Source organism: Ammodytes marinus (assembly GCF_949987685.1).
Source record: "Ammodytes marinus genome assembly, chromosome: 8".
Classification (NCBI taxonomy): Eukaryota; Metazoa; Chordata; class Actinopteri; order Uranoscopiformes; family Ammodytidae; genus Ammodytes; species Ammodytes marinus.
The window spans coordinates 18,011,891-18,035,532 of record NC_137212.1 but is presented as its reverse complement, the minus strand read 5'-3'; the positions used below and the strand labels follow the sequence as shown (position 1 = coordinate 18,035,532).

General features: G+C 41.1%; 1 protein-coding gene across 2 annotated transcripts; it reads right to left on the bottom strand.

Annotated features, from left to right (window-relative positions):
- Positions 1-856: 856 nt before the first annotated feature.
- eps15 (epidermal growth factor receptor pathway substrate 15) lies at positions 857-23,595 on the bottom strand. 2 transcript variants are annotated; one of them, XM_080032649.1, is made up of 25 exons: positions 23,499-23,595; positions 20,657-20,698; positions 19,903-19,992; positions 19,766-19,813; positions 19,566-19,661; positions 19,274-19,336; positions 18,738-18,863; positions 17,766-17,825; positions 17,072-17,326; positions 16,651-16,796; positions 16,029-16,185; positions 15,393-15,475; positions 13,905-13,977; positions 12,705-12,866; positions 12,311-12,565; positions 11,379-11,780; positions 10,976-11,056; positions 10,622-10,787; positions 10,285-10,326; positions 9,748-10,142; positions 9,435-9,504; positions 9,234-9,304; positions 8,832-8,967; positions 6,510-6,715; positions 857-3,266 (listed from the first exon to the last, which is right to left on the bottom strand). In XM_080032649.1, exons 1-25 carry the CDS (start codon positions 23,550-23,552, stop codon positions 3,126-3,128), a joined length of 3,420 nt encoding a protein of 1,139 aa, XP_079888775.1. In that variant the 5' UTR covers positions 23,553-23,595; the 3' UTR covers positions 857-3,125. The 2 variants fall into 2 exon arrangements, with proteins under 2 accessions (XP_079888775.1, XP_079888776.1); XM_080032650.1 differs by having other exon boundaries at positions 12,311-12,508; positions 23,499-23,591.
- Positions 23,596-23,642: the final 47 nt, after the last annotated feature.

Genomic DNA, 23,642 nt, shown 5'->3' with positions numbered 1-23,642 from the left:
ACATTTTTGCAATTTCCTGATAGTGTGCTGTTGTTTCTAATTACTTTGTGAGAGAAAAACATATGCACATCTGTACATTTACTAAATTACCATATTAAAGTAGGCTACAATTCTGAGGTACGTTCCTGCTACTTTCCCTTTCTACTACATTTCAGAGGAAAATATTGTACTTTTACCTACACTACATGCCAAGATTTAAGATACAAATCTCAGACAGGATGCTAGAGTAGACAGATCAACAACATAAATGCTGCTTGAACATGAATGCATTTATTGCCACAATTATTATCCCATAATAAAATGCAAATAAAATACAATTCTGAATAGGGCCATTCTACAAAATGAATAATTTTACTTGTATGGGCAAGTATACTTTTTTCAGAGGTTATAGGCATACCATGCAACATTTGAATGAAAAAATAAAGGATTAACATTATCTTCAAAATTTCCTTTGGACCCTGGTGTTAGATTGTGTGTTATTGGATTATTTGAACAGGTGAATAATTATGTGTAAGCATATTATTGCTTCATGGTCAACTTTGAGCTAATCTGAGTTTTTTTATATTGTGATGGCTCTGAGATGTGATGGCTCTGAGGTGGCATGAAGATGGCATGAAGTACAATGCCTCATACTGTACATTTATTGAACTACAGGGCTAGAGTAAATGTTCTTCAGTACTTTCTACAACTTCTTTAACTGAATTACAGATATTAATGTTTTTTTTTAAAATGAAGTGTTGATGGTTTTACTCAAGAAATGAAGTGATCTAATACTTCTTCCACCACTAGTTGCTCCAGACAGTAAGATGATTTGATCCCAGTAAGAACACAGAGAAGGAATTGCAAAACTACACGTTTAATATTTATTCTGGTTCAATTAAATGCATTACACAATCTGGCCAAAACTCACAATAAGGATTTGTTTCTTACATGTTAGAAAATACAAAATACAATTAGCTCGAGTCTTTAAAAAAGCCTCTATGGGTATTGTAAGCCTAAATAAGTGGTTGTTGATCTGTGAAATTAACGGAGTCGGTACAAATGACAGTAATGTGTCTGGTGGCCTTTAAACCATAACGAATGAAGCTGTAGCGAAAAACCATGCAGTCAGCTGTGAAGATGAAGAACACACAAGAATACGACTTATTTTGTATGTACAATAATAAACTGTAATATGAGAGGAGCACCAGTAGGAAGTGGATTACACTCAGGGAGAGGAAACTATGAGGATGCAAAAAGTCTTAACGAGGAGAGAGAGAGAGAGAGAGAGAGAGAGAGAGAGAGAGAGAGAGAGACTAAAATGTTATGGATTATTTGGTCAGAAATTAGCAAAGTAAATAAAAAACAAAATGCCTCCGGCTCTACAACCAAGCCGTCTATCACAGTGTTGAGGAGTCGCTCTTTTTTTTGGGGGGGGGAGGGGGGAGAAACACAAAATGACCCATAAGTAGGGCTGTGGGAGCTTTGATTCCTCACGCCGCCAGCAGTTTTTTTTATTTTGTTGCAAGGTAAATCCCCCCCACAGACAGGAGACAAACTGCACCACCATAACACAGATATTCTAATCAACTTTGACTTTGTGTAAGACTTTGAAAAATCCAGTTGGTCTCTCTGGAGAAGAAGCGTGTCATGGAAAACATTTTGTTGGCTACAAATGCTAACGAAAAGAAAAATGATTAGTTGCACACTTTGAAATGGGACCCGGTGTAATATTTGTGAAATGGATATTGAACGTTTGGGGAAGTTGATCTTTTTCCAACAGAGTTTCTCCTTTTGAACTTGTGTTTTTGTTTTCACATTTCAGCAAAAAAAAAAAAAAAATGTAATTCTTTAATCTCAGGCAACCTCAATAAAATGTGTAATACTTACAAAAGATCATTGGTATTCTGGTGATTTTTTTATTTTATTTAGAGCTATACATTATGTAAATAACAGATGTCGACTGTGTTCGTTTTGTGCAATCCCTTGTAGTGTGCCCTGAAATGTAATGCTAATCAACCATAGATAGTATATAAATCAACACATAAATCATTGCATTTAATGGAAGTAGTTTCATTCCTCTCCATACCTCCCAGAAACAAAACTTCATAATATAGACAGTACAGGCGCAGGCGCTGCATGGGCAAGGCAATGCACTACTGATATTTAAAATACATTAAAGTATCTAGGAGCCAATGTAGTAGCTGTGGTGGATTTGTTTCCTATTTTTAGTATAAATCTGCACATGCACTTCACATATCAAAGGACTGCTTATTTCCAGTTCTGTCACCTCTATCCTTGAACAAAAAAAATAGATATTTTTTCAAAAATCTCATAGGCTCTCTGCCATCATACAGGACTGGAAAAGGACATGGTCAAAAGGACTGACTTACACTCTTAAAATTACCATATACACACCTTTTTCCCCAGCCTGCTTTTCTGGAAACAGTTTGCAATTCAGTATCAGAAAATTAACATTTGGAAGGAAATTTGGGGGATTTGGGGACTTAACAAAATTAGTAAGTCTTTTTATATACTTGTTAAAGATCTCATTATATTCTGCATTAAACTACAGAAGCCAGTTGCTGAGCTGAAGTTGGATAAAGTTTAGCGAGTACTGTTAGTGGATAAAGACAGGACTACCTAGTTTTGCTTGTTTTAAATAAATTACATTCTGGAGAGAGTTCGTGTGGCCTTTTGTAGAGCCAGTTTGTTGAACTAAATCAACAGAGGATGACAATCTTGACACATCTCAGAATCCATGTTCACTGCATTTCATTTTTTCAAATAATCCATTCTTCAGAACTTCTCAACAGCTCCACCTTGGTCCCTCTCTCCTCCAAACGAAGCCACAAGAGCGACAGAATGGGGGAAAAAGTGCAGGGGCCAGTGAACAACAACACAGTGTGGGGGGATAACGGGGGGCGGCATTGAACAGCTGGTTTTGTTCTAAAGAAAGTCTCTTCATGGGTTCAAGTGGGTTGCTGCTGAAGTCCTATACAGTCCCCCACTTTTGCTTTGGTGCTTTTCTGGGCTGGGCCGGGCTTGTGCTGTGCCGTGCCGAACTGGGCCAGGCCAGAAGAGGGAGAGAGAGAGGGAAGAGGAGGTGGAAGGGGAGGGGGGAGAGAAGGGGGAAAAGGAGCACCTCAGGAGAGTTCAGACTTGCTGAGTGCGATGGCCAACTCTAGGTCCTCTTGTTCCTGCTGGGTGAGCCTGGCGAGTCGCTCCTTCTCCTCTCGCTCACTCTCGCGCTTTGCCCACTCCATCATGTCATCCTCGGTCGGATACTGCTCCATGGGAAGACACACACAAGCATGTAGAAGGGGCGGGGGGGGGGGGGGGGGGAGAACACATGCAAAGAAATGTGAGGAAAGGAAGACACACGCACAGACAAGACGCTATATCTCAAAGAGAATAATTTTATCTTGCCAAGATGTGTACAAGGCTGCACAGCACAATTGATATTTTAGTTTTTTAATCAGGTGATAATATAAAAAAAAAAAAAAACACATAGGCATTTAAAACTTCCACATTTTGTGAATGACAGTTTTTGTGGACAGATGTTGTGGAGGAATGTGGTCACGACAGGTGTTGGAACCAAAATGGGATTATAAAGAGAGAAAATCAAGTAGGCCAAAATAAAATGTTGTGAGTCTACGACAACAAAACGTCAAAAGGACGAGGGGGGGACTTTCAAAAGTCGGTTCGTCGCTACAGAGCAGACGTGCTCTCAAAAAACAACAGACAGAAGCGCCACAGGTCATCCAGTGAGTATCCACCCATGCAAAAGGAAAGTGATGTCGGCGTTCACTAGCAGTTATTTAAGAGGCGATATGGTGATGATTTTTCGGCGCAGAACACACACATCGAGAACACGTGAGAAACATGTCACGGGTTTAGTAGAGACATGCATTTGTTACTTGAAGGTGATACTTCCCACTACTGCTTTGAAATGAAATCAGACATCAATAAAGTACTTAGCAGGAGAAATTATGTTTTATTGCTCAACTTATAAGGTGGAGTCAGTGAGAATTCTGGAGAATGCTTGTTGTCAAAATGTACTTTGTCGAAATCACTAAATATCTCCTCACGATCCGCTGCCTTTGTAATGTCTGTGCACTGAACAAGAATCTGGTGTTAATACACAGCATAGGCTCTGTAAACTAGCAAGGATAAACAAAGGACATTCAAACAAAGGGGCCCCACCATAGAGCCTAGGTTTTGTATTAACACTGAATTTCTTTTCAGCACACACACACACACACACACACACACACACACACACACACACACACACACACACACACACACACACACACACACACACACACACACACACACACACACACACACACACACACACACACACACACACACACACACACACACACACACACACACACACACACACACACACACACACACACACACACACACACACACACACACACACACACACACACACGTAGAGGATTGGGAGGAGATGTTCACTGATTTTGATAGAAAGTGACTTTGAAACCAAGCATTTTCTAGAATCACTGATTCCACCTTTAAAGAAACCCCTTCACACATGAGGTCATTTTTGTTTTCACCTTCAGTGACTAATGTGATTTAATGGAATCCGGTCATAAAACCCATCTGGATCATACTGGTGTCTATGCATGTTGCATGGCCGTACGCTAGCAATAACAAGTTATGCTATTATTGTGCAATACTCACAAGTAAGAGCATGCATTGCTTACAATGGCACAACAATGCAGAAATTACAGAACTGACAAACAAAAAGTAAGTTTGGTTGTAACTTTAAAGCATTCTTTGGAAAATGTCAGAGGCAATTTAAAGAATAGTCACAAAGCTTGGTATGGTCCTTTAAAAGCTCAGGCATTTGCAGATAGTGGTGTAATGGATGCACATAGAAGCCAGAGATGGTGCCCTTGATTCAACTCTTTATTCAACTTTTTTGACAGAGGTGTAAAGACACAGACACACACACACAATCACCGTTTCTCTAAAACACACTGCTGAGCAGAAAAGGGGCTGAGTGAACTGAAGGGATGGAGAGATGGATCAACAGATTGATGAATGGATAAATAAATAGTGACATGTTTAAAAGGGGAAAAAACAAAACAGATTGGAGGAATGGCGAAGGCAGTGGTATGAGTGAATGAGAGTCGGCCAATCAAACACACGGTTAGTTCGTGCAGGTGGGGGTTTCGAAAGGGACATGCGGGTGAAGTCATGTGAAGGGAAAGGCACTAGAATCAGCTCTGTCTCTTTGTAAGTCATCCATCCCAAATTCACAGTGTGACAGCACATTTCTATGGAGTATTACGAAAGTGAAGAGCTGCCAAATTTTTCCTGATTTAGGTAGAGTAAAATTCCCCTGTTTTACAACAACAATTATAAAATTACTTATTTTTTTATTTAAAAGTTAGATATATGACCATTTGCATATGTTTTAATAATGAAGGGGAATAAAAAAATGATTCTCTTATTATTCTTGTGTTATAGCATACTAATGTATCATAGCAACATGGCTCTTACTTGTGATAAGAATGTATTAGTTTGTAAAACCCTGGTTACCTGACCATTCAAGTTCATAGGTTGATTCAGCAGGCACTATGCTGTATCTCCTTTGTCACAGTGATGTGATTTTCTATAACAAATTTGGGCATACTCAGTGAAATACTCAATCAGATGCCCAGTCAAATGGTCACACCCAGAGTAAGAACTTTGCACCAATGGAAATATATAAATGTAAAATATATTTTTTTCTAATTTGAGAATGAAATGTGCACACGCACACAGGCTGTAAAGTCAGTGTGCAGCACTGGGATGGCTAACAAAAGCCAAATACAAGCAGCCTCTCACCTCTCCATTCACTGCCAACCATTATGGGGGGACTTGATCTCTAAGAGTAGGATGTGTTTCATCAATTCATTTGTGACAAAACTTGGGTCTGTCACAAATTGTGTCTACAAAAATGTTGCAGTCATTTCGTCAGTCGTTATGACATTTCTGTACATTTCCTCATAACAAAAAAGGTACAGTGCAACTTCATTTATAAGGCTTAAATTATGTGCAATTCCAATATTACTCAGTAACAAAAAATAATTACAAGAATAAAAAGTCTTTACATGGCAAGGGAATTTGTTGGAACGAGCTAAAATATACACCAGCAGCAGATGGGATACAAGAAAAACAAACTTAAATGTATTAGCTTAATGTCAGTTTAGCCCAAGAAAAACCTAGGATAAAACACGTGTAGCATCATCTAGACCCTGTGCTACTTACTGTGTGACACTTAATAGAAGCCCATTAGTTCTCTTCTTTTTTTCCCCACTTTAAAAAAAATGGCAGTGGATGGAGCGATTTAATAAAGCTGGCCTGATTTGCTCGGTGGTTTGTGACTTCATTAAAACAACTAAATGTAATGTACTAGCAGGGGAGAAGAAAAGAAAAAAAAGTGAAGAGAGGGCGTGAGACTATTGAGAGTCAGGTGAAGATGAGGGAGAGGGCGAGGTGCTCACTTTGTCAAAGCTGGCAAATCGGTCAGCTTCCCGTGCGCTGTGCCGTGGAGGGGAGGAGGGGGCGAAGGGGTCAGCTAAAGGATCCTTGGCAGGCAGGGAGGAGGAGGAGGAGGAGGAAGAGAAGTCTCCCGAGGGCTGTGGGAGGAAGTGACCTCGCCGCTGGACCGACTCGGAGGATTCTGTTCTGGAGATGGACGATCTCTTACCTGATAACAAGGCACAGCCGGAAAAGACAATGTGTACAAGTGTCAATGCAATAGACACAATAAACAAAATAAGTTATCCTGTTGTAGTATGGACATTACACCATGCATGAACTAGCAGACTTTAAACATGGGATATAATACTACTAAAAATGGGTATTTTTTCATTTTAAAAAGGCAACAATTATTTTATTTTTTTAAAGTCACCAACTGGATTTAAATAAGCAAATAGGTAAGAGTCCTACATTGGATGAAAGCTGCAGCGATTAGTGTTTCAGTTGGCAATTTAAACCCTGACTGATGCAGTGAATAGCTTCTTATTTCTTAACCCATTGATGACGGCTGCTGCGCAATGCCACATTGGCTCTCCTGCCTGATGCTGCGTCGCGCAGCATTATTACTTTATCTAATTTTCATGGCATTCCCAGCATAGAATGCACTGTCATTGGTTCAAATACACATGAGGTGGGTTTTGTTGATTTTTTTAAGACCACGTGACCACCCAAAAGTTGTGTGGTTTGCCGAAAATCACGTCAATCAAAAAAATAAAAAAATAAAAAAATAAAACAAAATAATAAAAAAAATACGCCAGCTATGTCGGCGACAGAACAGTTAGTGGCGTTTGGTGCGCAGAATCAAGGTCTACTATAGACTACTGACGAAAATCACACAACACATTGCATCTATTTATTAACAATATTTAATAATTTTCTAATTCATCTAATTTTGACGATTTTTTGAAATATTTGTTGGTTTGTAAGCGCTAAGGGAGCATGTTTAAATAAAACCTGTGAACCTTAACTTTTAAATGTATTTTATTTCATGTTTCTATGTGCTACACAGGCTTAGATATTAAGGTTTTGGTAGACTTGACAATTCGTACTATTTTTTCAGAAAACCCTCAGGCATTAAGGACTTGCATCCTAGATTGCAATAGTCATCAATGGGTTAAACAATCATGTCAGAAGCCATATCCTGTGGTTGTGAAAAAGATGACCGTTTCAGAAGAGTGAAATTATAGCATCAAACGAGGAAAACGACTATGGAGATTGCTGAAACTACTAAAATCGGGTTAAGAAGTGTCCAACGCATTATAAAACCTGGAAGGATAGAGGTGAACCATCACCTTCAAGAAAGAAATGTGGTCGGAAAAAAAGTCTTGAATGATCATGATAGGAGATCACTTAAACGTTTGGTGAAATCAAATCGTAAAAAATTAACATTAGAACTAACAGCTATGTTCAATAGTGGAAGTACAAGCATTTCCACATGCACAATGCGAAGAGAACTCAAGGGATTGGACTATACAGCTGTGTAGCCTAAAGATGACCACTTATCAGTGGGGCTTATCAGGAATAAATGCTTTAATTTGCCAGGGAGCACCCAGAATGGACTCTGGAGCAATGGAAAAGGTTGTGCGGTCTGATGAGACAAGAATGACCCTGTTCCAAAGTGATAGGCGCATCAGGGTAAGAAGAGAGGGGGATGAATAGATGCACCCATCATGCCTAGGGACTACTGTACAAGTCTGTGGGGGCCATGTACACCAAGTTCTGGGGTTGCTTCAGTTGGTAAGGTTTAGGTTTAGCAACTTTATGTGCCAAAAAAGATTATCAAAATCATGCCAAAGCGAATACGTGCCGTAATAAAAGCTAAAGGTGGTCCTACAAAATATTAAAGTGTCTGCCGTTTTTTATGGCCAGGCAGTGTATTATGCTACTTTTCAGGTTCAAAATTGTAATTTGGGTTTCTTCTAGAAACTGTTTTAATGGTGTAGTGTCCAAAAAAACCTTTATATTTCCCACAGTGCCATTGCTTAATCTCCTCTTTTCAGCCCTCATCTGAAACGCTCCCTTTTAGAGCCTGGCTCTTTAAGCCACACTTCCAAAAACCTGAGTCTGCTCTGATTGACCCTGATTATAACTGCCAGGTACTCAGGGGTATCCGAGTGTGTGCTTATCACAGGTGGAGGGAGTGCTAAGTAAGGTTGGTAATGAGGGGACATTTAAGTGACGAGTAGTACTAGTAATACCATCTTAAATGTCTGATAACAGCGCTACAATTTAACAATTGTCCCCTTTCCTTAGGGAGTTAGTACTTAGTTAGTGCAAGTACTGACCTGGAGGTGGTGGAGGTGGTCTAGTTGGCGTACCCGTTTTTGGGGGCAGGGCTGGGGGCACATCGGGACCGGCAGACTGGCCATCTTCCTGGAACAGGTTCTTATTGTTGATGCCAAACTGGTCAGCACCATTTGACTGAAACAAAAGGTTCACGTCAAATCAATTACATGCAGTATTTGCCAACAAAAACTAAAACTTTTAGTGCAAATTTATGGCATCATTAATCAATATATAAAAAGGCAACATTTATTGAACACACTTTTATTTCCAGTGTCCAGTTCCTCCACAGGGGGCAAATCACATTAAAGCACTCCAGCTGTTTCCCCCCCAAAAAACACATTCAAGACATTCTTGTCTTTTAAGACTTGATAGACAGGACATGAACAACAACACTTGATTACCTTTGTCAAGGCACTGAAATCTGCAAAGCCCCCTCCAAATGATTCATTACCAAACACAGCGGCAAATGGATCTGAAACACACCAGCATAAGAAATTTGGGAACAGTGTACATAGATTGTGTACTCCATAATATATTCAATCTCAATCATAGCTGCAATGGAATCTCTTCCCCAGAGGATGGCACTATGCCACAAGTCTTACCTGGATCTGTGCTGGCACTCACTGTCGTACCACCTGGGGCGAACGGGTCATTGGTTGCTGCAGTGTCTTTCTAAAACCAGAATATCATTAACAAACTAATTTCAAATTTCATTATTTTTCTCCTTTATTTTTCTCTGAATAACTTTCTCCTTTCCCTTATAATTTACAATTGAATGATGTAACTGAAGTACTGATATTACTGATGTAAAAAAAAAAAAAAAAAAAAAAACTGCATAATACACAGTGATCTTTTTTAATCATATTGGGAATCGCCAATAAATTGTTACAAGGTTTTAACAGCGGGCTTACTCACCACGGCTAGATCAGAGCTGGGAAGAGAGGAGCTGAAGGGATCCGCCCCTCCGTCCTGAGAACCAAATGGATCCGCCTCCCCAGTGGCGTTCATCTGGCCTCCGAATGGGTCAGAGTCGGCCATATTGTTCACCGTGGAGCTGAATGGATCGGCTACAGCTGGATTAGTGGCTTTGGAGGCGAAGGGGTCTGGACCTGTTGCAGCTGGTGCAGCCACTGCGTCGTTCAGCTTGGCTGCAAATAGGTCGGCCTCCGGCACGCCAGCAGTGGTACCAAACGGGTCAGCAGAGGCAGCGAAGGGGTCCTCTGAGGAAAAGGTGGGGCCGGAAGTCTGCACGAAGAAACTGTCTGCAGCAAAGGGGTCCGACCCTTTGAACGGATCCCCTCCGAACGGATCTGATTCACCAGACGTAACAGATACATAGTGATGCACAGACATTGACATCGATACATATTGAGCCATTTTTTCCATATTTGTTTTATGTGAATGAGATGAGTTTATCGTTTTCAAATGGGGATTTAAAATAAGAGAACATACCTGCAACATCTGCTTTTCCAAATGGATCCTTGAATGGATCGTCTATAAAAAAGGTTAAAATATCGTCAATCTGACTCATTTTCGATCAATCTGGTCATTCCTCCACAACTGTACAGCTCTGTGCACCAACATACCAAAGCAATTTCCTTGTATGCGTAAACTGACTTGGCGATTAACCAAATGCTCATCCTGAAAAAACAATTCAAACTATAAAACTAATCAAGTCAAAGGAGAAGGTTGACCTTTTTTTGCAAAGGTGGCACACCTCTCTAAGTATGTAACCATTTCATTTGTAAGCTCTTGAATAATGAATCTTTAGATGTATTGGGGGACTCACGGTCAGTAAAGGGGTCCGATTGGAAGAAGTCCATGTCAGGCAGGGAGGGAGGGCTGGTCTGTGGAGGCAGCATGGAACGAGGGCCGACTTCAGGCGGCGATGAGGTCATGTTGGTTTCTGGGGACTCTGCTGGCTCCTCTTTGCTCTCTGGCTCTGGCTCTGACACCTGTTAAGAACATTGCAAGGTTATGATGTGGAGATTGTGTTCATGCTGCATATTATGATTCATTAATTACATCTAAATATAGGGTTGGATCCTAATGCTTTTATATTATTTTAATACAAGGTCAGACTTTCCAAGACACATTTTCTGTCTTTTTGTTTTGCGGGGGCTCTGTAAATGAGGGTGTTTACCTTCAGTGGGTTCTCTGTCGGCAATTCCTCTGCATCATCTATGACCTCAGAGGAGACGTCTGGCGTGGGGCTACTGTGTTCCTGGAGACATGAGAGGACCACAAAGCAATGAGTAGTGTAACTTACAGAGACATTATTTGAGAAATGCATACATTATATTTTACGTTTGGTATGATAATTGTTTGCTTCTAATCGAGTCTACTTATAAGCTAAATTAAGTCTGCTGGGCCAGGTAAATGCTAAGAAATAATACAATCCTAATACTGTGCAAGTGTGAGGTTTTCCCAATACAAAGGAAAAACAAGAGCACTGTACAGTTGTAGTACATACTGATTTTGTAGGCATTATGGTTTACATCTGTTAAAGGATGGACAACAAAGACAAGTATATTTATTACTCTTACCGTGTTCTCCTGTGGCTTCACAAGAGCCGACACATTATTGAATATCTCAGAAGAGGCTAGACTAGTATAGAGATCAACAAATGCATCAGGTTTTTCCTCCTCTGGAGTCTCTTCCTCCTTCTTGTCTTCCTCTTCCTTCTCATTCACTCCTCCTTTCTCTTTTTGATCTGAAAGTTCTTTCTGCTGATTGCCGTCAGCAGCTGGTTCTTCCTCCTTAAGCTCTTTGGGCTGGTCCTCCTGGAAGAGGTCCAGCTGGAAGGGGTCCCCCTGGTGCAGCCCTGCTGTGGGGCCTGCTGAGCCATTTACCATGACAGGAGAGCTATCCTCCAGGGCTCTCTTCCAGCTGAGCTGGGCAGTGACGGACCTCTCCTCCACCTGTAGGTCGTTCAGTTTCTGCTGAACCTAAGAGAGCAGATATGTGTAAAGATCAACATGAATAGTAGGTGATAGTAGCTCCTATTTTATAAGAAATTACAGCACCAAATTAAAATCAATACCTTCATACCCTTTAATTTAGACATGTTATCTTAAATCTGACAAACTCTACCTGCAACTATTTTGAATAACTATATTGTACTTTCACCCACTTAATTGCAGTCATTCAGTATCAGTCTCCCTTTTATATTCATATTGGCTTATTTGTAATATGCAAGCATTTTATTTAACAACATTTACATTTTTAGTTGAAATTTGTTTATCTTCTAACAGTTGTCTCTTTTTTCTTTTATCAGCTTGTTGTGGGACATCCCTTTGTTTATACTAATCTTTGTTGTTTTTTACTAAGCATTGTTTTGTTTGACTCAAAATGAGGGTCACCCCCCCCCCCCCCCCAAGATCCCTCGAGTATAAATAAAAATAAAGTTTAATTAATTTACTGCCGAGAGAAAAAGGGATCCTGATGAGCACGATGGACAGATTCAAACAGAACCGACCTGTGAGACTTGTGTGAAGGAGTCTCTGACAGACTCTTGTAGAGGCGTGAGCTGCTCCTGAGCAGCCTGAACCTTCTCCTGCAGTGTCCTGCTCTCCTCCTGCAGAGCCAGCAGCTCCTCTCTGGCCTGGACCAGCTCCTCTTCATACTGACTGATCCTCTGCTCCTGCTCCTCATGCTCCGACTGCAGTGACGAAATCTGTGACGTAACCATTACCAATCCGCTGGTATCACTCGGGAGAATGGAGTCATTTGACTGCAATGCATGCATTATCAATTCATGTGTTATGATGTGCTAAGATAAGGGGTCAGTTTTTGTTGTGACATAAGCTTTCCAGTACTGACATGAATGAAGAATTTTGTTGTGATAAAAAAAACGTTCTACCACTGCCTACCAGTTGGGTCTCTTGGCTGGTCTGCAGGCGAATTTGCGACAGCTGTTCCTCCAGGGAGCCCTTCTGTTGGTCCAACTCGTCCAAGGCATCCTGGACCCTCTGACGCTGTGTCTGCAGCCGCTGCAGTTCTTCACTCTCCTTCGCCACTTCATCCTGTAAGTCCTGCAGAGATCAGGCCAGAGAGGAGACATGAGGGGGAAATGAGAATGTGTTTTTGTGTTCATTCGCAATTAAACGAGGTGTGTGGGCATTCTTTTAATCTAGCACTCTTATGTCAGGTGAATACCAAATCCTTACAATCTCCCTGGTTGGATTCTGGACCAGGCACATTTGTTTCATTGGGGGTTGGGGGGATGCTTTACACTCAAAACAGTGTTAAAACAAAGGTCTCTGGCAGCAGAGAAGTCGTATTGATCTAAAAGGTCTTCCAAAGATGGTGCTTTTCAAGTACAAATTGTTATCACTGGAGAATCACCTCCCTATTCAGAATAAAGCTTGTGAATTCAACGCCATTTTGCAGTCACATTTCAGGTGATGGATTTAAGAGTTCCCCGCCATCATGTGGCCCACTGCCACAAATACATTTTCAGCAGCCTCTGCCTGGACTAAGACTCTCCTGCAGTATTTCTCAGACCAAGCAACACAGATCAGGAAAATATGTGATGTCTTTAGATATATTTAGAAAACGCATAACAGTATTAATAGCTGAAAGCACTTGAGCAGCAGAAATTCATCTACATCAGTGTTGAAAACCACCCTCAAACTCAGACATCAGATTGAAGTCCTGAAAGCGGCGCAGACTAGCCCTTTAAGCCATCCGCTCCCATAATAGAGCCCATCTCTAAGGCTCAGAGCAGACAGACACGCCTACACAAGGACACCAGCCTCTCCCTCTCTGGGAAACATTCTAGACAAATATCTAAGACTGCCTGCCAAATGGATTATTGATATTCTCCTCTGGTATGTTCGTTTTAACAAAAGCAAAAAACAGATTTTGCACCAACGTCTTTTTTTTGTCTGCTTTGTCTGACTTGGATTATTTATGGAGTGGATAATGGAAATACACACATGCTCATACACGTACACTAGCTATGTTCCAGCACCGGTCCACCTATTAAAGAAGCAGTCTCCTGTAATTATCCCTCTTTCCCTCCAAGTCCACTGTACTCTGGATAGAGACATATAAGAGACAGTCCTTACCTGCACTTCATTACTGCGTTGTCTGATGGCCTCCTCCTTCTCCTTGATCTCCTCTTCAACAGTGCTCTTCTCCCTGGGGGTCCAGCACAAGAGACAGGAGTATTTAGACACCAAGGATAGAGCCGGTAGTCCAAGCCCACCCAAACCCAGCCAGCTCTCCGCTGAGCCTTCTCTACCCTGACCCGCCACCATCTCATCTCCCTGAACAACCATGATGTCCGGAAATCACAACTCCACAGTACAGAGAGAGCGACCTAAATGTCTGCCGCTACAGCAGGGGGATGTGTGTGTGTGTGTGTGTGTGTGTGTGTGTGTGTGTGTGTGTGTGTGTGTAGTGATATGATATGATGAGAAATGTGGAGTGTGCGTGAGACCTTAGGGACGCGGATGAGGGATGAGTGAATGTGTGGGAGATGAGGAGTGAGAAGCAGATGGCTGCTTTGAGGATAGAGGGAGGAAAAAAAGGGGAGGAGGGACAAGTGATGATGAGCAACCCGACAACATCCATCATCTGCACTGTCAAGTGTGTTGGTCGTCTTCACTCCTTCATCCACCCAGCCAAATAAGGAAATGAAATGGATGAGGAGAAAGGGATGTGTAATATCTTGTGTTAAAATCATAACACAGAAATGTGCATGCTATCCCAGCAGCTATCACTGATCATAAAAAAGGCACAAAAGAAACACTTCAGATTTGTGCTTTACTTTGTGAGTAACAGTCGAGTCTACATAACGTGTATACTATAAAATGCAGTGAAATAACAGCAATTCATGGACAGGCTGTTTTGAAAACTTTTACAGTGGCCTACTTTTAAGCAGTTTCCACCACCTCCTGTTATGTAAGGTCAGACACCTCTGGTCCATTTATTGAGATCTACATGCAGGCTGATGTCTAGCAAGTAGCAACAGACTAGCAGCAGAGCTAACGTTAGCATCCTCGTCACTGATGCTAGATTCCTCTTGTATTCTTTTAAGAAATGCAGATATTTCCGCTGCTTTTCAGCCGGTTGGGATTGACGTTGCTCAATTTATAATTTACTTGTTCACTTTTGGACTTTCTTGCGCATGAAGTTTCTTCTCTGTGTCTAGGACTGTGGGTATGTGAGCACCGGTGCGCCTGTGCGTGCGTGTCGGCAGTGTATCCCCGCCCTTCACAAAACAGAAGAGGAGAGAGCAAAGCAATGCAGTAGTAGACACTATCTGCACATACATTAAAAAAAATAAAAAAGTGTTTTGTTTATTAAATAAAATAGCACCTTTTTCTATTTGAGAAGAGACCGTAAATAGATGATTTCTGTTGTTATATGGAGCAAAAAATAAATAAATAATAATAATTGATAGGGGAAACACTGTCATTCATATACTTATTTAATATTTCATTTGGGATATCTTGAAGAGTACCTAAACTATCATTAAGTGCATTATGTTGTGTACTTATTGTATATGTAAATAAAACATTTAATTATTTATTATGAGAACAAATGCTTACTTTTGTAGTTCGACAATTTCGTTACTGAGCGAATCCAGCTCCTTGATGGCAGAGAAGTCAGCAGCCAGGTTAGCCAAGTTGTTCTGGAGAGGAAGCAAGGCAGAGGATTAAAGAGAATTCAAATTGACAACTGAAGGTAAATCACCATAACAGTGATTAACATACACCCTTAGCTAAGAATTACATCCAATCCCACAAATAAATGAGCAACAGACCCAAGGAGGGCGTGCAGGGCCCCGCAAAGTTGCAGGGAGAAGCTTGGGTGGAGCTTTTACATGAATCTTCTGTTTACAAAACAATACTAAGAAATGCAACCATGTAAAATACAGCCAGAGAGAGGAGGAGTGTGCAGGTAAATACACCACCACATATTGTAGTGGGGAAGAAGTGATCATTGAGACGGGGATAATTCAAATCTGTCTCTCCAAACTGTCCAATAAAGCAAAAAACTATCTTCCTGTTTATACAACTATACATAATATGAACAAGTAGTCGTGCTCCATCACCATAAACCAGATTTCCCCTTTATTACATTATTTGGCTCATTTTCTGAATCTCCATTCATGTTGAGTGCGAAAAACAAAAAGTATCCAGACAGTCCTAATTATTATTACTAATATGCTCAGAGTGGCTCACCTGTTTGATGTTCTGTTTGTCAGATGGAGGGATCATCTCTGGGGAAAGACTCTGCGGAGGGTCCAGGCCTTTAGTAAGCTTCTGATTGATTAGATGAAGCGCCAGGGCAAACTGTTCTCTGGTCAGCTTCCCGATGTCTCCGATGTCACAAAGCTCCCTGGGAACACAGAGACATGGGTTACATAAGACAGTTATGATTTACACCTCGGGCAAAAACTATTTTTGATTGATCATCATGTTCAGTGGTTGGGCCAGTACACAGGAAAGTCACAAAAGGACAGAGGCTAATCTGCCCCGTGGAAAAATAAAAATCCATATGATGCGATATTGACCAGGTCAGATGTTTCAGCACGCACCACAGTACCATGAAAACTGCTGTTATTAACCCTGGAAGAATATGACTTTAGGATTATAAAGCCCTTTGAAGCAAAATGTCTAGATTGTCTGGCAAATATATATCGATAAACGGACTTCACTTCACTAAAGAATATACAAGTTTATAAAGAACAAGGGAAAATGCTAAAAGAAAATAGCTACAAGGTGTGTGTGTGTGGTTTTTTACAGCATGAGCCCAGTGTGCAGGTGGAGATACAGAAAGGTGGGGCTTGCTGTTCCTACTTACCAGATACGTGCGAGTGTAGCAGAAGGCAGCCCAGTCTTGAGGAAGATGTCTCTCACTTCAGGTCCAGACACAAGGCCATCCATGTCACCGTCTGTCTTGTTGAACAGCTCATCATACTTTAATTTGTCCGCCGGAGACACCACCCACTGCACAGGCAACACAACAAGACCTTTAACTAGCACTATGGATGCATACAACCGAAACGCATTTTACGCAATACTTGCCCCTAACTTAACTTACCGGTCCCTTCACGCTCCCTCTCGCCTTGTTTTTTTGAAAAACACACTGACTTAGCCAGTTTGAAATCATTTTAAACGTTTGTTGTTGCAGCTATGTGGTATAGTAAATAAAATAAAATAAAAACCTCCAGGAGCTTTTCAAAGGTAATGCATGCAGCAGGAGAGACGGGTCCGGTACTCACAGGGGTAGCTGCTGGTGTTGGGGCAGGAGCAGGAGCTGGAGCAGGAGCTGGGGCTGGGGCGGGTTTAGGAGGGTGGGGCATGGTCTTAGAGCCAGTGTGGGAGGAGCGACTGTCTTTGACCGAGGGGGGTGAGGGTAACAGGGGCATCACTGGAGGCACCGAGGGTTTTTTCCTCTTGGAGGGCGGAACCAGGGGAGGTGGTAGGGACATGGGAACAGGCTCCCCCTCCAATGCTCTGTACACCAGATACATGGCCTGAGGGGGGGAAAGGGCAACACAAATCAATAATAAAAAAGGCAATTACCGATAAACCATCCTGTAGTTATTCAGTCGGCACACTTCTTTCACCAGTCTGGAATTTTACTCCATTCATTTGAGAGATTTTCATGGCCTGTAATAGTGTCCAAGACTGTAAATATAACAAAAGAGCACACATATACACACACAAAAAACATAATAATTGGGTGCAGAACATTTTCAAATCTATTCTTAGAGAGAAAAATATTCAGGCTAGGGGGAAAACACCTTTTTGAATATGAAACCTTACTATGATTAAGATGCCTGGAAGATCAACGCTGTAATATACTGACGGAAACAGTACTGTGATGAATACAAACTAAACTAAAACTAACTGCAGACTTTAAGTGTGACCTATGTGGTTTCTTGGTATCTGTGAAATTAACACATTTCTTACCACAGAAAACTCGTCTTTGTCCAACATGCCATCCCTGTCGAGGTCACTGAGCTCCCACACCTTCAAGACACACAGACATTTTTGTTAAGCACACATCATTTCAGAACTGTATGATACAAAGTGTTTCCCCTAGGCTTTCGGTTGTCACATTTTTTACCTTATTTTTTTATAGCCCAAATGTGTTTCTGGGGGGGATTTTCTTTTAACATGCATTTTTTTTATTTTACAACAATCTGTTCTAAAGGTGCTTTTTCTTTACATCATTTAATTTTTTAAGACAAAATGTAACCTATCTGAAATAGGACAGGCTGTATTGAGCACTTTTCCAGTACAGTGTGCAACTTCTGTCACTACAGTGGAGCTTCCTGGGTTTTTGGAAGATTTTCACTGCCACCTGGTAGGCCTATGTGAAGTCAGACACATCTAGTCCATTTATTGAGATCCACTCATTCAGGTCTCTTGCGGATGTTTGTGTTGACCTGAATAACTAGCAGCCTAGCAGCAGGGTAGGTGCGTTTAAAAATGGCGGATTATTTTGTGACATTTAAGACGGTTTGGGTCGACGTCGCTCCGTGGTAGAAAATGGTAGGGGAAACACTGGTACATGTCCCTGAAGGCCCTGACTCTCACTTCCTTTCCAAGTACATTTTCTACCCAACTGATTTTTGATTTCACATCCTTTTTTCTCTATTTTCCGCACTGTAAGGTTTCATTTGTTACCATTTAGGCTGTTAGATATTTTTTTGGAAACTTTGCTACATACATTCTCATGAAACAGTTTATTACTTGTGACTTTTTGTTTTTATAAGGGTTCTCTGAATGAGCTATTTGTTTGTTTTTTAAAGCCTGCACAATATTGGTAACTCTTCACTTCTTATTTCAAGGCATAGGATTTCTCTTCTTGGTTTTGTTACTATGCACACATAATTATTTTTATATCACTTTGTCAAGTGTCCTGTCTGGAGAGCATACCCTGCCGAGGATGTCCACAGGCAGTTTGGAGTTAAGCAGGACAGGCTTGACCTTGTCCCCTGTTAGTATCCCTCCTACTGGCCCCAGACTTTCAAAGATGGAGTCAAACTTCATCTTCTCCTCAGGCTGCGTGAAAAAAGGGAACAAACAAAGACGTACAAAGATTTAAAGCAGATGATTCAAGCTTAATGTGTTCCTGAAGCAAATACTATAAATACTCTGATAAAAGGACATACTGTATAAGGCTCTGTTTGTTTAAGAATGATGACGTTCAACAAACAATGGAGACATTGCTCTCTTTCAGTGTGTCAAGCAGCACACTTGCCTTTAAAGATGCATGAGTGACATTTTTGAGCTGACTTCATTTATTTAACAACATATCTTACAAGACTTTGATAAATGCAATACAATAATAAAGGAATTACTCTCTTTTCTCTGTCTTTGTTTTCTTATGGACAAGACTAAAATATAAAAAGGCAAATTACAAATACTATGTTACATTAAGACAAAAACATAGCAAATTTGAAGTGCCTCACCTTGACGACCCAGGGCATGTCAACAGCCACTCCTCCTGATAACAGTGGGCTGCTTGTGTCATGCTGGACATAAACAAAATACAGTTATTCTAAGGCTCTTCTAAAAATGTGCTATAAAATTAATTTTTTCATTAGAAATACATAAAATAACATGATTTACTGCTATGGCACTAAAATTAAAAATAAAGTGGAACAGAATTGAAGCTGTCGGTCAAGATAGAAACACCTCTGACTAATAAAGTAAGTAAATTATGGTTAGAGCTTGTGTTGAAGGGCACAATTGCAGACTTACAAATTTGGGAGGAGGAACAGCCACATTAAGGCACTTGTGTGCCACCTCCAGGCCATTTTGAGCACAGGCCACCAGCCGCAATGCTATGAAGAATTGCTGAGAGGAACAGGGAAATGGCACGTGAAATAAATCCAGCGATCAAATTATGCCCTTAATGCACATACAACATACACATCCATTATAATGCGGTGCACTCATACCTGCTTGTTAAGAGAACCTTTCCGTTCAGAGTCTGCCAAGTCCCAGATCTATGGAGACAAACATTTAGATCCATTATTATCAACATAATCAACAACAGCGAGGTAATGCTGCTGCACTGACTAGAGTCTTTGCTCACCTTCCCAAGGACCAAGTCAGCCAAGCCCGACCTCTTCAGGAAGAGAGCTGCATCTGCCGCTGCCACCCGCCCGCTACCTGTCGGATCAACCTACACACACACACACACACACACACACACACACACACAGTATAGCTTTTAATACCATCTCCGAAACACCAATAACACTTCCTTATTAATGCAAACTGAGAAAGACAATGGAGCTGTGTGTGCATGCAGTGAAAAGCAAATAAAAATAAATTAAAACTGAGAGAACTGATCTGTGGGATAGAGGAGTCTCTACAATCAATACTGAAAATAAAGCAAAGCTATTTTCTGATCATTCTATTAGCTTGATATTGGATCTGTTAAGTCTATCACGAGGCTCACACAGCGAGCTCCCAACATGTTGGGCAAACAGGAACATTATTAATTCATAGAGATACTTCCTCCACACAGAGACGGACAGGAGAGAATAGAGATTACTGCTTATACTGCAACACTTTACTGAAGCAGCTAAAGCGAATTGACTGTTTCAAGGGTTGGTGCATCCAAGATTTCTCCCTCCATGTTTTTTCCCCCACCGACATCCCTAACCCAGAGAAATCTACAGCACATCTTCATACATTTGCTATATCAGAGAAGAGTATTGGGCTCCATACTTAATGATATACAGGTACGTTACACGGTCCACACATACCAAGTTATGTATTTTACAAAGAGACCATGGCTAAATCCCAATACACCATATAAAAAAATTAATACATTTGCTTACCTGCCGATAGTATTTGTCATAGATGGGATTGCCACTTGAGAGCTGTAATGGAAGAAAAGCAATATACAAATTTAAGTTTACAGACCGAATCCACCAGCCAGCATTGACTTTTACCACATGTAGAAGCCCCTCTCAAAACTCTAAGAACCCCATGTGTGTCTGCTCGGACGTGAAATTGAAAAAATCCCTAAAATGACACTGAAAATAATCTGATCCATTTAGTTTAATCTAATCTAGTTATACTATACTTTCTCATTTCATTTCAGATTCAGTTGTTTTCTGGCAACAGCGAGTGTGTCATTTACTGAGCCAGGGCAGCTGTCAAAAAAGAAAAGAAAGGGACTGATCTATTACAGATGGAGGACGCATACACACAGACAATAACCAATATGTTCAAACGTTCATTTTCCTGTCTGTAAAAAAGGCTAATTATTTTGTCAATGGGAAAAAAACATATGCTGGGGGGGAACAGTGACACTGTTAACAAAACAATGTTTGGACAAAAGGAATAAATGCAACGTGTAATTTTGTTCACTGTGCCAAAGAAGGGCTCTCATCGGACACATGACACAGTGGTTGCACAATAGCACAATGCATGGAAAAGCAGCAAATAGTCACATTTACTAAAGTGGCACAAGCTATTCATTCATTTTTGCTCGAAAAATGACTTACACAATCGATTATCAAAGTTGCCAGCAATTTCTTTTCAAAATCATCTAATCGAACTCGACACTTGCTAGATAATTCCAGTAACAATTACTTGAGAGGCATTCCTCTAATGTGCTTCCTGGCAAGAGAAGTAGAGTATATGTCTCTTAGGCCAAACTAGTCAGAATTTTCTACGAGTCAGATACAATAGGTTTCCGCTGAACTGCTTGCATAGAGAGGGTAATGACTTGCAGGCTGTCGGACTTCAGGATATAGGCTACACTTCCCAAGGCTGCTGCCAATGGTCATCTTTAGACAGTTAAAACAGGGCGTCACTCAACAGACAACAGCTAATTTGGCCTTTGTTTGTATCCTCTCCAAACACCAGCCCTTTCCTCTGTTAGTACGACCACTGCTGGGGCTGAGCAGGAAAATAATCAGCATTTGCTTCTCCATATAGCTGAAACTGACAATTGGTTCTTGTGCTTTTAAATCAGCAGGTGCAGCGAACTAGGATAGGAGTGTGAATTAACTGGGGCTGTTGAACCTGCCGGTAAAGCCGTCTTGATGTTCCTCCACAGAGAAACAAACTCTAACATAGCCAAAGGCCTACAACATCTTCTAATAGCTGTCTACAAAAACACGAGTACAGCAAAGACCTGTCAGTTTGTCAGTCTTGTTAGAGACTTGCATCAACATAGCCTAGTTACCCGCCAACTTTGTCAACTGCTAATTTACAGCGAGCTAGATAACAGTTAACACACACACTTATCTTTCTCTGGCCAATGCAATTTTTTTCCTTTCTATGACACACAATAGTGTGCCTGGAACTGTTGGCAGCTGTAACACTGTGGCTATTGTACTGGTGACTCTTTAATTGAGCATTGAAAAAACACCCCTCAATCATTCCCCCCAGCTACCACATAGAAAACTGCAGTAGATACTAGATACTTTACAGTGCAGGAGTTGACAGGCCAGTCTAGTATGTTCCAGAAATGTCAACATCCATAAATCCACCCATGATGTCTAATATAAAACACATTAATAACCAGTGTCAACATCAAACAGGCAGTCAGAGTAAAGATTATCCGGTGGTGAAAATGACAGCACACTTAAAACAAGCAGTGCTGCCTGAAAGCATGGCCAACTAAGTCTCACAACATAGGCGTCAACACATGGTTTTTGAGAGATTATAATGATGGCATGGCAGGTCCTGTCTGTTGTTAGAAGAGGCAACAGTAACTCAGGTAACAAGTATTCTGACTGACACTGTAGCCTACTTTATTGGACCTAGCTGCTGCCTGCTAAATAACTAATATACTGTGCAAAAAAGCACTTGTCCACACAAATTTAAAGTATTTAATTTAGCTGACATTTTGTGACAGCAGTGCTGGCTAGAGGCTACCCCAAAAGTTCACTTCCTCTTTATGATTGCAAAACAACTTCACAACAACACTATTTAGGAGTTGTTTTTCCTGTCAACATTTGACAGAAAAACACAGTAGCTAACACGCCAATAGTTAACGTTGTCCACCTTTCCTAAAGGTCATCGGGGGAAACACTCAGCCAGTCAGTGAAGCATGTTTACTCCTTATTAAAGCAATAAAGTGGTTGATTTTTTTTTCTTTATTTTCAGTCTAACCACGTAGCAAGCTTCATAAGCAGCAAGGAAATTACCAATAAGCTTTAACGTTTAATATGTATAACTTGCTTAGTATTTTGCGGCAAAACAATGTTAGCAGAGGCTCTATTAGCAAAAATATGACAGTAAAGCCACACGAGTGTCTCGTATTATTAACATGTCTCCCGGACAGGACCAACTAGCCTGCAGCAAAACGAGGAAGCACAAAACATGATAGACAACTCCACGGCCAAGACGACGCAAAGTAACGTTGCAGGGCTTATCACAAGTTTGATAAAGCGGCTCTGAAACAGCCGGACACTGCACACAAACTAGCAGTTAGCTGACAGGCTAGCTAGCTACGCCCTTACGCAGTCCCCAAAGAGATTAGGCAGAAACTTTTCCCAGTCACAGCAGAGCTAAACTTCCACAAAAGAAGGGCGAGGGGCCGAGTTAAGCTTGCGTTTCCGCCTGCCCGCTCTCACCGACACTGTTCAAATGCCTTTCGGACAGAGCCGACGGAGGCCACGACATGTTTGCTGCGGGTAGAATAGAGTTGTAAGACAGTGTTACCTGAGTGAGAGACAGAGTGGCAGCCATAGTGTTTCTGTTTCCCACTGCTTTCATGCTGCGCTGCTGCCAGACACAGACAGAGGCCGCTGAAAAACCTGGCACTGGACTGCACCTCCTCCACGACAGGAATCTAATGAAACCGGT